The sequence below is a fragment of the Cygnus atratus genome, chromosome 1 (assembly GCF_013377495.2).
Source record: "Cygnus atratus isolate AKBS03 ecotype Queensland, Australia chromosome 1, CAtr_DNAZoo_HiC_assembly, whole genome shotgun sequence".
Lineage (NCBI taxonomy): Eukaryota > Metazoa > Chordata > Aves > Anseriformes > Anatidae > Cygnus > Cygnus atratus.
In genome coordinates this window covers 102971248-102983170 of record NC_066362.1, presented here as the reverse complement: position 1 = coordinate 102983170, position 11923 = coordinate 102971248, and the positions used below count along the sequence as shown (strand labels likewise).

Sequence of the window (11923 nt, the reverse complement as noted above, 5' to 3'; positions counted from 1 at the left end):
CACAAGTCTTATGGCTGAGGGAGCTGGGATTGTTTAGTCTGGAGGAGGCTCAGGGGAGACCTCATTGCACTCTACAACTTCCTGAAGGGAGGTTGTGATGAGGGGGGGTTGGCCTCTTCTCCCAGATAACAAATGATAGGACTTGAGGAAATGGCCACAAGTTGTGCCTGGGGAGATTTAGATTAGATATCAGGAAAAACTTGTTCTCTCAAAGAGTGTTCAGGAACTGGAACGGCCTGCCCAGGGAGGTGGTGGAGTCACCGTCCCTCGTGGTGTTCAAGAAGCGCCTGGATGAGGTGCTATGAGATGTGATTTAATAGCTTAGTGGATAGTATTAGTGATAGGAGGACAGCTGGACTAGATGATCTTGTAGGTACTTTCCAACCTTGTGTTTCTATGATTCTCAGGACTTGTCCAGTCAAATTCACAGAGTCTTCAAGAATGGAGATCTCCAAGACTTTCTGGATACCCATTCCTGTTTGGCCACATACACTGTGAAGAATTTTCTCCTTATGTCTTATTAGGATTTTCCTTATTACAGTTTCTGTTGGTTGCCTCCAGTGTTCTAACCAGCACTGGCAGAAAGTAAGTATGAATCTGGGGGGACAAGACAGAGGTGCTGTTGGCTTTCTTGGTCACCTGAGCACACTGCTGGCTCACATTCAACTAGCTATTGACCAATACACTGGGTCCTTTTCTGCCGGGCAGCTTTCCAGCCACTCATCTCCCAGCCTGTAACGCTGCTTGGGATTGTTGTGCCCCAAGTGCAGGACCCGGCACTTGGCCTTGTTGAACTTCATACAGTTGGCCTTGGCCCATCACTCCAGCCTATCCAGACCCCTGTGCAGAGCCTTCCTACCCTGGAGCAGATCAATGCTTACACCTAACGTGGTGTCATCTGCAAAATTACTGACAGTGCACTCGATCCCCTCATTCAGATCACTGACAAAGATATTGAAGAGAACTGGCCCCAATACTGAGCCCTGGGGGACACCACTAGTGACTGGTCTCCATCTGGATTTAGCTCCATTCACCATGACTCTTCAGGCCAGGTCACCCAGCCAGTTATTAACCCAACAAAGCAGACACCCGTCCAAGACTTGAGCAGCCAGCTTGTTCAGGAGAATGCCGTGGGAAATGGTTTCAAAAGCCTTACTGAAATCTAGGTACCACATCCACAGCCTATCTGTCATCCACTGAGCGCATCACTTTGTTGTAGAAGTAGATCAGGTTCATTGATCAGGACCTGACTTTTATAAACCCATGCTGACAGGGCCTGATCACCTGGTTGTCCTGTAACTGCTGTGTGATGGCACTCAAGATCATCTGCCCCATGAGATTTCCCAGTACCAAAGTCAGATTGACAGTCCTGTAGCTTTCCAGATCCTCCTTCTGGCCCTTCTTGTAGATGGGTGTCACATTTGCTAGCCACCAGTTAACTGGGATCTCCCCTGATAGCCAGGTCTGCTGATAAATAGTGGAAGTCAGCTTGGCAAGCACTTCCACCAGCTCCCTCAGTACCCTCGGGTGGATCCAATCTGTCCTCATAGACTTGCATACATCTAAGTGGAGTAGCAGTTTGCTAACCATTTCCTTGTGGAATATGAGGGCTTCATTCTGCTCCTTGTCCCCACCTACTAGCTCCCTATCTACCAGATGAAATATTGTACCTTACTTTCAGGCATGCATTTCCTATTGCAATGGTAAGGAAGTCTAGTTAGTTCAGCTGGTAGCTTGGTAGCTCATAAAACAGAATCACAGAACAGAATCATCTTGAAAACCTCTAGTACCCATAAATTAGGACTTGGCTCTACTGAATACTGTGAATTTATTCAGTTTACAAACATCTTTCAGCACATTAGGTAGAGTTTTTTTTTTTTTTTTTTTTTAAACTAAGGAACTACTTCAGTCTTTGAGATCATTTTCAAATTAAATAATATTAATGACATAGCATTTTTTTTCATTTATTTTAGGGAAAGTTTCCAAGTACTAAGGCATATACAAACAAACATACATACATACAAGGTGTATATACATATATATACAAGGAAAGTTTACATATGTGATACTAAACAGACGTCTATTTCCATACACAGAACTTCAAAGAACTCATGCAACAAAACTCCACTGAGAAATCTGGAGTTTTCATTTTATTCTAGGAAGTATGACAAGTACTTTGATAATACATGTCACGTAGTATGTTCCTTGGGCTCCAGAGATCCCAAACAATGTAGATACAACAGAAGAACATAAGTAAAATTTGTGGCGATAGATTGCACATTAGCTTGAGCTCTCATTGAATGTAGCTCTGAATGGAGCATGTCATTGCTATCCTTGCTGTTTTTTGTATAACAATTTTTTTTTGTATAGCAATTTTTGTATAGCAATTATATTTACGATAGCACTGAAATTATATTTGGGTAATATTTTATTCTCACTATGACATTTGGCTCTACTTTTCAAAGAGATTGCTTCCAGGGATTCCCTGTACTCTACTAACAAATGTCCTTTTGTTTCTATAAATATCAGTACACATGCAAAGAGAATTTTATGGGTAAATAGACACTTGTGTTCTTTCTCTATTCCTATATCTCAAAAAGGGGAAGAGCTGGAAGAACAGATTTAGGAATGAGGGCATGACTAGGCAAAATGGTCAAAAAAAGGTTTATGGGTGTACTAGTTAGTGTGTACAGTAATTCAGTGGGTAAAATCATCAAGAATGTAGTTGGAGTGGTTTATGACTAGCAGGTGTAAAATGCTGAGGAAAGAAAAAATTCTGAGTGAGGCTTAAGAAATATAAAGATCTAAGAGAATGTGTGGTTGACCTTCTAGACAGTCATGCAAGTATTATTTCTTGACTGTAGCTAACTTTCTAAAAGTAACTCCTGTGGTTTTAGCTTTTAGCTTGTAGATTTTTTCTCTCATTCATAAGCCTAGGAGATAAAATGTAGGCAAAGAGCAAGTTTTGTCTCTACTGATCTATCTATTTGGATCACCATTCTGAGAAAGCTGTATGATAAACAAACTAAAATAAAAATACATTTAAAACATCTGGTTCCTAGAAATGATATGTAACAGTGACAGAACCTGCATCGCTACTTGCAGTGCTTCTTCAGGCAAAATGAATAGCACCTTTCTCGCAGATCCAGAATTGCTTTGTCAAACAGGAGTTACTGGCATAAATGATCCGTCCATATAAGGAAGCGCAGAAGATGTGTTCATATAACACTGTCCTAGAAAATTAAAAGATATGGATTAATAATGTCCTACAGACATCATGTACTGTATATCTCTATATTTGGATTTGTAGTCATAATGATTTGCCACTGGAATGTAGAGTTATTTCTCCTTTGGAGCTATTTTATTTCTACTATGTTGTCTTTTGGGGGCCAGGGCGTGTTACTGAGCTATAGTTTGTTACCCATTTTTCCTTACACAGGACAGGAATTTGCGGTCTTACAGCAGATTAAATGATCTCCATGTTCCTTCATCACTGCACATGTGGCAAACATGGGAAAAAGGAATCATAAATGTCATGGAGTTTACTGGAGCCCAGAGGAGAGAACCACGCTGGTCTTAAGTTACGAAGGCTTACCAAGTTTTGGCTTCTCTTGAAAGAGCTGTTCCATCTTCCCAGTACCAGCCACTCTTTTCAGAGATGTATGATAATCCAACCCAATAAAACTGTGAATCCTGTGGCAGAGAGACCTGTAGCAATAGGAAAATCATCACAATAATATTTCAAAAATAAGACCCAAGCTGTATATCTTCCAGCTGAGAAGGTTCTGCAGCCAAAGACAACTCTTACTCAAAAGGTAACTGTTTCTATGCTTGTTTTCCATGAAACAGTGCTGACTGCTCTGATTATAGAATCATTCAAATATCTTTAGTTATTGAACTGTGTCAAGACAAATGTACCCCAGATCTGCAAAAGAACTTTTTTTATAAAGAAAAAAAAATGTTTTGTCTTGCCTGCTTTTAGGTATCTACACTACCTTTGTGTATCTACCGTTTGGATATAGACATGGGAACGCTGTCAAGGCCCCAGTTAAGGTCTGCAAAGATATTGCCAACAGAGCCAGTGGAGCTTGAGATATGACTCATCTCATGCAGTGGGAGTGGTACAGAATAGTGACTGTATTGTAGATCTCCCACTGACTGCAATCGAGCCTAAGAAAGTAGCTTTGAAGTTGCAGACCACTTACAATATAGATGCCTGATGTTAGGTGAGATGAATCCCAGCCTAGAGGGCAGATTTTGGTGCCTAAACATAGGCCTTTAACACCATTTGAGATAGCTTAAACTTTCTGAAGTTTTCACATATGGCTGATAGACAAGACCCAGAACCTGTGTCTTTATGAAGCACTACTTGAATGTGAAAGAGGACAATGCAGGTCATTTCAGATTGCACTAGACACCTATGCCTAGGAGCCTGGATCATTCCCTGCATGTCCAAGTACTACCTAAGAGGTTCCTCATCATCTTAGCCTGTTCAGATCCTCCATATACTCTACTACTGCTTATCAGCATGTTTAGGGACTCATTCAAAATCTAAAATCTACAGGTGGCTTAACCTGGGCTAGCTTCAGTCTGACTCCAGTTGCATATACCAAACATGGAAGAAAAAGCAAACACCTAGACGTCTGAGATCCAATGACCCAGGGATTTATATTTCATACCAAAATTATCTCTTGAATTCAGTGTTGAAGGTGTGGTGTTCAGGTGTTGCTCAGCAGTGTGAACCAGGATTCTGAGCTCAGGATCATAGAATCATAGAGTCACTTAGGCTGGAAAAGATCTTTAAGATCATCAAGCCCAACCATCACCTAACACTACCAAGTCCACCACTAAAACATGTCCCTAAGCACCCCAATCACGTCTCTTAAATACCTCTAGAGATGGCGACTCCACTACATCCCTGGGCAGCCAGTTCCAATGCCTAACCACTCTTTCTGTGAAGAGATTTATCCTGCTAGCCAATCTAAACCTTCCCTAGTGCAATCTGAGACTGTTTCCTCACATCTTGTCCCTTGTCACCTGAGAAAAGAGACCAACATCCTCCTTGCTGCAACCTCCTTCCAGGTAGTTGTAAAGAGGGACAAGGTCATTCCTCAGCTTTTCTTTTTTTTTTTCAGACTAAATAGCACCAGTGTCCTCAGACACTCCTCATATGTCCTGTTTTCTAGTCCTTTCACCAGCTTTGCTGTTCTTCAGTGTTGGTAGACTCAGTTATAAACCACTTCTCCACTTTTGTGTCTACCTATCTGATTTTCATTAAAAAAAAAATAAAATGGGCAACCTTTATGCTTTAAAATAAAAGAGAGTTGAGAACCCTCATCTGAAACTGACTCCATATAGAAAAAAGAAGAATTTTCAGGGAACCGTCTTTCCTTTTAAAAGCTTTACGTAGCAAAAAGCGAATAAGGAGGTTTGGACTTTGTATAAGCTTAATAGCTGGTGAAACAGAAGTTCCCAGGTATATGTGTACAATAAGTGAAAATATGGTCCTGCCAACAAATCACAGATTTTTAATTAGGTAGCAAATATAAATAAATAAATAAATAAATAAGATTACTCAAAACTGTTAACTCCCTAAATCTTATTTAGTCATCATAATATAATCCTCTTCAGTCTAGCCTTTCTGCCATCATTAATGTCAATCTATGAAGGGTGTAACACAAGGACAAAACCCAACCTGTTTACTGTCACTTTGCACGGCACCGTGGTGAAAGACAGCATGAATGACAGCATAATGGTTAATCGGCCACTCTAGATCAGGTGTAGATGTGGTTTTGATGCTAGGAGCCCTCAGAAATAAAACTTATGGAGAAAGATAACAGAAGTATGTATTTTGCATGCTGGGAGTCCCCTCCATGCTGTTAGTATGCAATTTGTTTTCTCTGTGAAAACCTAGAGGTAATTAAGGTATTTTATAAAATGTTTTATTTTATTCTTCATAACACACAATTTAGAAATTGTTTCAAGACATGAAAATCCTGTAGCTTGCAGGAAGACCACTTGACACAGGGAAAACCAAATGAAGGCACTGTAAATGACCAAACCATTTTCTGCCTGCCACATTTCTTGAAGTTAAAACACGCATGATGTAAAGGAATATATGAGGTTAAGGCTGTACCATCTTTGCTTTGTCTTTCAGCACAAGAAGAGTAGAGTTTCTAGAGGAACAGAACTCCTGGCTTTCCTTCCATGTTTTCTTCTGCTTTGAAATGTAGAAGCAGCTGTCAGCTCCACTGCTTTGCCAGCTTGCTGGACAGAGAGCACATTTTGTTTCTAAAAGTCAGAGAGAGAGTATTATGCAGATCTGCAAGGAATACTAGGATTTTAACTGATGGTTTGTCCGGGAAAAGAAGATTAAGAGTAGCCACGAATCACCTGAGCTTCTGGGGGGCCTGTGAGAGATGAGTTATTTTGAATGTTAACATACACATATCCCCATCTCAAATACTATCACAGTTAATAGCAAACAGTAGGTGATCAGATTATTTTCCCTGTGATTGCATAGTCTCTCAGGCAATGGGCTTTCAAAGGGGATGATTTGGGTTTATTTACATAACCACTTTTACCATTGTTCTCTTTCCCTTCAGAACACAATGCTTCCCTCATTTCCTGCAGCTTCTTTCCTTCTGCAGAATCCTTAGGAACCTGAAAAACTGAAGTGAATGAAAATTCTTATCAGAGTACTTTCTTTAAAGAGTTTTAAATTGTAGCTTTGGCATTCTTTTAATTTCTGTTTGTTTCATTTGCAAGTTGATTTGTGTGTGTACATCATTTCATTCCTTTTTCAAAGGGGAGAGGAGAGGAGAGGAGAGGAGAGGAGAGGAGAGGAGAGGAGAGGAGAGGAGAGGAGAGGAGAGGAGAGGAGAGGAGAGGAGAGGACACTCAGCCAAATGCAAATTTATTAGATATGCATTTAATAACTGTCCACAACTACCTGAAGAACACTTACAAAGAGGGAGCAAAACTACCCTGGACAACACAAAGTGATATAACAATGGGCAATGACTGCCACAAATTGAGATTTGGTCTATTCAGGTTGGACACTAGGAAAAGTTCTTCACCATAAGTGTGGCACAGCAGTAGAAAAGGAAGTGGTAACATCTCCACTCTCAGAGTTTTTCCAACGTAATATAGACAAAGCTACAGATTATATTATCTAGGGTTACTGATAGTCCAGCTGCCTGTAAGCTAACACTTCTGTGATGCTACTGAACACCCTGAGTGTCCTAGGCATTTGCAACTGTTTCCCTCCCCCTGAAAAGAAGCTGGAAACTCTCTCTCTGCTTCCATAAGCAATGTGGCATCACCTTCAATTGTTAATTGAAATGTTTCTACGGAAAATCTGTTGTAATCTTTGGGCAAATTCACCAGTCCCTATACTTTGATGCATAGATTACATCATAAAATTGTCATTCCTGAAAAAAAAACAAACAACCTGCAATCCAAGAAAGAGGGAATAACTGAAATATTCCAGTAACAGTCACAGGGGGTCACTATTATCCAGCGTAGCCGAGAGGATGAATCTTCTAGCTATGAACACTAGGAATCTGAGAAAGGGTGCAGTCTTTTACTCCTCGTTTACTCCTTTAAGTGCAGCTTCGGCTGTTAGTATGGGAGTATTGTTGCAACTGGAAGCTTTTCTGGAGGACAGTGTGGATGGGGTAAAGATTGTAAATGCGGATCAAAGTCATCTGGAGTGACTTCTGCAGATGCACAATGGAGGGGAGATTTGACAGGAGATAGCTGTTCTTGCCATACTATTTCCACAGGTCTTTGCAGGAACGGTCAACAGGGGCAGATGAAGTGGTAGTACTGCTGGAATTCACTCCCATAATAGTACCCCAGAACAGCACAGTACTTACACAGGAACAGCAAGGCCACCAGCCCCATGAGCAACACCAGGCTCAAAATGAAGAAAGCAAAAGCCACTGGCCACCTTTTGGCAGATGAGGCAGAGACTCCTGGAACAACAACAACAAAAACACATTTAGCAACAAAAAGAACAGTTCTCACCACCACACAGTGGTATTGCCTCCTCTCTGACATAACCACTTCATATTTATCTCTTCTGCAGAGCTTCTTTTTTACTTATTGCAAAGTTTTTATTATCACTGTCCTGAATTTCCAGGAATTTTTTGTTTGTTTGTTTTGAGAAATATTAGTCTACCCACTGAGAATATTTATTAACTGAGGCTCTAATGCTTTAAAGCAAAACCTTGTATCATGAGGAAGGAGACCAGACTAGATTTTGCAGTTCCCATAGTCCTGGAAAGAATGAAACAAGCTCTAAGTCTCTCCACCTCTAATGGGAAAACAAACAAACAAACAAAAAAAACCACAACAACATATAGTGTTGGATATAAAATTAATTTTGGGCACTGTGATTGGAATTTCTAAATGTTTGCAATGTTTCAGCCTTAAACTGTGCATCTTTCTTCAGGCTCTTTCTTCAGATTTCTATTAGGGTTCCATGTCTCACCAGTAATATAGTCCTCCAGAAATTCACAGCTGACTCTCTCCCGATTAAAATATTTTCACATATATTTATAATTCTTTTGGGAAGTGGTGCTCTGCAGTTTTTTATAATACTCTTCCCAATCTGTTCGCTAGTGTTCAGGCTGCATATATCAACAGTTATTATTTGAGACCAGTGTATCAGAGCAAGCACGTCCAGAGAAAAAGCCTTTTGTAAGGTGAGAAGAATTAACCTCCAGAGGTGCCCAGATGTCCATATAGACTGGGTAACTCAAACGTACATAGCAAAAGTTGAGGGAGATTGCCCTAACCCTCATTGATCAATGCAATTTCAAAAGACCACAGATGACACTGCATTGCAGACTGATGTGCTGCAGGGTAGACCTGCCATTTCAAGGGTCCTAAACATCTTAGAAATTAGCTGTAAGTGTAGCAGAGCTCAGGAAAGACTAAGATCAAGTCCTGTACCTCTAACAGTGCAACTCCATGCACCAGTACAGGTGGAAGACTGACTGGCTAAAAAGCAGTTGTGCTGAAAAGGACTTCAGGGTCCTGGTGGACAAGATGAATGTGAGCCATCAGTGTGTCCTTGTATCAGTGAGAGCTGACCAGCACTGGGCTGTATTGGCAAGACTGTAGCCAGTAGGTTGAGTGAAGTGGTTGCTGGTCTACTTGGCATGAAGCCACATCTGGAATACTGTGTCCAAAGTGGAGCTTCCCAGTTCAAGGGAGCTATCAGCTCACTGTAGAGAGTCCAGCAGAGGACCATCAAGATGGTCAAGATAGGTGGCTGAAGTACCTGGGCTTGTTTAACCTGGTGAAAAGGATGCTAAGGGTGAACCTAATTTCAGTCCTCCACTCCCTAAAAGGGCTTTATAAATGGAGCTAGACTCATCTCAGAAGTCTAGAGGAAGGGTATAATACAGCAGTCACAAGATGCATTAGGAAAACTTCTGCTTAGATATGAGGAAAAAAAATATTCCCCTTCAGCACTTGGAACAAATGCCAAGAGATACTGTGAGATCTTCATCCCTGGAGGTTTCCAAAACTCAAGTGGACAACACCCTGACCAACTTAATCAGACATTACAGCTAGTCCATTCAAGAAGCAAATAGTGAAAGATGAGCTATATAGGTCCCTCCTAAACCAATTTCTGCATAGGTCTGTCTACTTTACATGTCCTTCATGCGCATTGAGAGGCCATTTAAGAGTTTGCTGAGCTTGCCACCTCATTTCTTTCCAGGAAACTCTGCCTTTATATCTGGCTTCCTAATATTCATCCTTAGTTTTCTGTCTCCTGCTTGTTAACAGCTTTTCCATCCTCCTTTTCAAGCAATCCTTCTCAGTGGATAGCCCTAGATCTTTTCCAAACAGTATCAGATTGATATTAGTTTAGTCTTTGACTACTCTACTCTACCCCTAAATAGCATCAATAATATTTATTTCACACATAAGCCTGCTGGTTAAATTCTGAGCAACAGCAACTGTGCTCAAGCTCACCTTTTTATGGGCTCAGATATTTCATAGGCACAATTCACTACCTTAGTTAACTCTCAATCTGCTTATAGAAACATTTTGAGCATAAATAAATAAAAATAACCCCCCATAAGAGATTACATTCACTATTAGGCCTTATAAACAGGGTAGTTTTCTAATTCCAATGGCTGAGGAAACTGCTTCAATTTCCAAAGACTGCATTATCTGATAAAACTATAGTGCCTTCCTCTCTTGCAGTGCTCTGCTGTTATAAATGAGTCGTAAAAAAACAAAACAAAACAAAACAAAACAAAACAAAAAAACAACCAACCAACCAAACAAACAAACAAAAAACCTATATAAAGGTAAATTTTGTCTTCTGTATTAAAGCAAATAGAAAAAAAAATAACTGTAGTATATATAGATCTCAAAGACTTCAGAAAAAATATTTTCTATGATCAGACACTACAGCACACAAGACTTCATTATTATTCTCTCTGCTGTTTCTATGAGCTTTAATTAAGAGTAGACTATGTAAATTCAGGTTACATCCTGACTTAGATAGAAAAATAATTTTCATCTGTACTTACTGTCTACTGTACCACAATTGACTGGAGCATTAAATGCAGGATATTTGTTGCTGTTTGAATATCCACGAGTAATAACTGAAGCTGGTGGTCGTAAATTTAATGTGGTGTAGCCTTCCTCATCCTCCATCTCCAGCTTGTCACACTTTTTTCCTGCAACAGCAGTACTTGGGAGATGGGGCACGCTGCAGCAAGACCAAAGCTGGAGCAATGGGAATGGTTTACATTTCAGCATTTTCAGTGAAACCACGAAGGAAGCTGGCTGTGTTCTGATTACTGTGTCATAGTGAAAGTGTAACACATTGAAAGCATGTTAAGAAGATAAAATTACTCTGTCAAGGGTGGGTAGTAATTTCTTCTTGAACATGAAGACCAGGAGTCTTGGTTCCTGACTGGAGCCTAAGACTGTTTACCTCAACTACCTATCTGATCTGATCCTGTAAATACAGCAAACATTAGGATTTTCTACCTCCTTGAAATACAATGCTCTCAAAATAGTTGCTATTTTGAGTTACGGTGTGAGAGATAACTGTTTAAGCATCAGAGCACAAATATAGCACAAGAGCTGCATTGAGAGCAATAGGTTGCATTTCCAAATGCTATTAAGAAAGAAATGAAAAATTAAATTATTTTGCAAACTTTCACTGAAATAAATGCTACAAATACAGTCAATGGTACTTCAAGCCATGCTCCTCTAACTTCCTTGTGCATATTTAGACTGGGATCCAGTTAGGAAGATCCAGAAAGAGGACCATTAGGGGAAAATCCTAATCTCTGAATCTGAAAAAATAATCAAATCAGATTTAGAAGGCAAGTAACAAGTGGAGAGGATGAGAGTACCTGATTTATCAAGAAAGGCTAACAGGGATCTCCATGTATCTTGGCACTGAATTCTGAGTGATTATGATAGATGATGTTTGTATTTTTATGTTAAGAAGGGTTGTGAGCAGGCAAGTAGGAAGTCTGCAAGTTAATACATACACATCCTGGGAGGTGTGCAGTCAGTTCTGTGGGATATTTTATAAGAAAAGAGCTTTGCTCCTCCCCAGACACAACAGAGCAATATGTGGAGCTGAGAAGCATATTTCAGGAGCAGGGGTTTCTCTTCTGAGGGGTGAGAGACTGCCAGGTGGAAAGAGCTTAATAGAAACCCTTTAGCAGAAAAGGAAGTGCGTGATACAGCAGTGAAATGGAAGGAAAGAAGGAAGGAAGGAAGGAAGGAAGAGAGAAAGAAAGAAAGAAAGAAAAAGAAAAGAAAGGATGAGAGAGAAAGAGAGAAAGAGAGAGAAAGAGAAAGAAGGAGAAAGAAAGAGAGAGAGAGAAAGAGAAAGAGAAAGAGAAAGAGAAAGAGAAAGAGAAAGAGAAAG

At 40.2% G+C, this 11923-nt stretch overlaps 1 protein-coding gene across 1 annotated transcript; it reads right to left on the bottom strand.

Annotated features, from left to right (window-relative positions):
- Positions 1-1775: 1775 nt before the first annotated feature.
- Positions 1776-11451, bottom strand: LOC118247725 (natural killer cells antigen CD94-like). Its single transcript, XM_035545947.2, has 7 exons — positions 11397-11451; positions 10560-10758; positions 7881-7979; positions 6585-6671; positions 6137-6291; positions 3596-3708; positions 1776-3233 (listed from the first exon to the last, which is right to left on the bottom strand). The coding sequence occupies exons 2-7, from the start codon at positions 10684-10686 to the stop codon at positions 3113-3115; spliced, it is 702 nt and encodes a 233-aa protein (XP_035401840.1). The 5' UTR covers positions 10687-10758; positions 11397-11451; the 3' UTR covers positions 1776-3112.
- Positions 11452-11923: the final 472 nt, after the last annotated feature.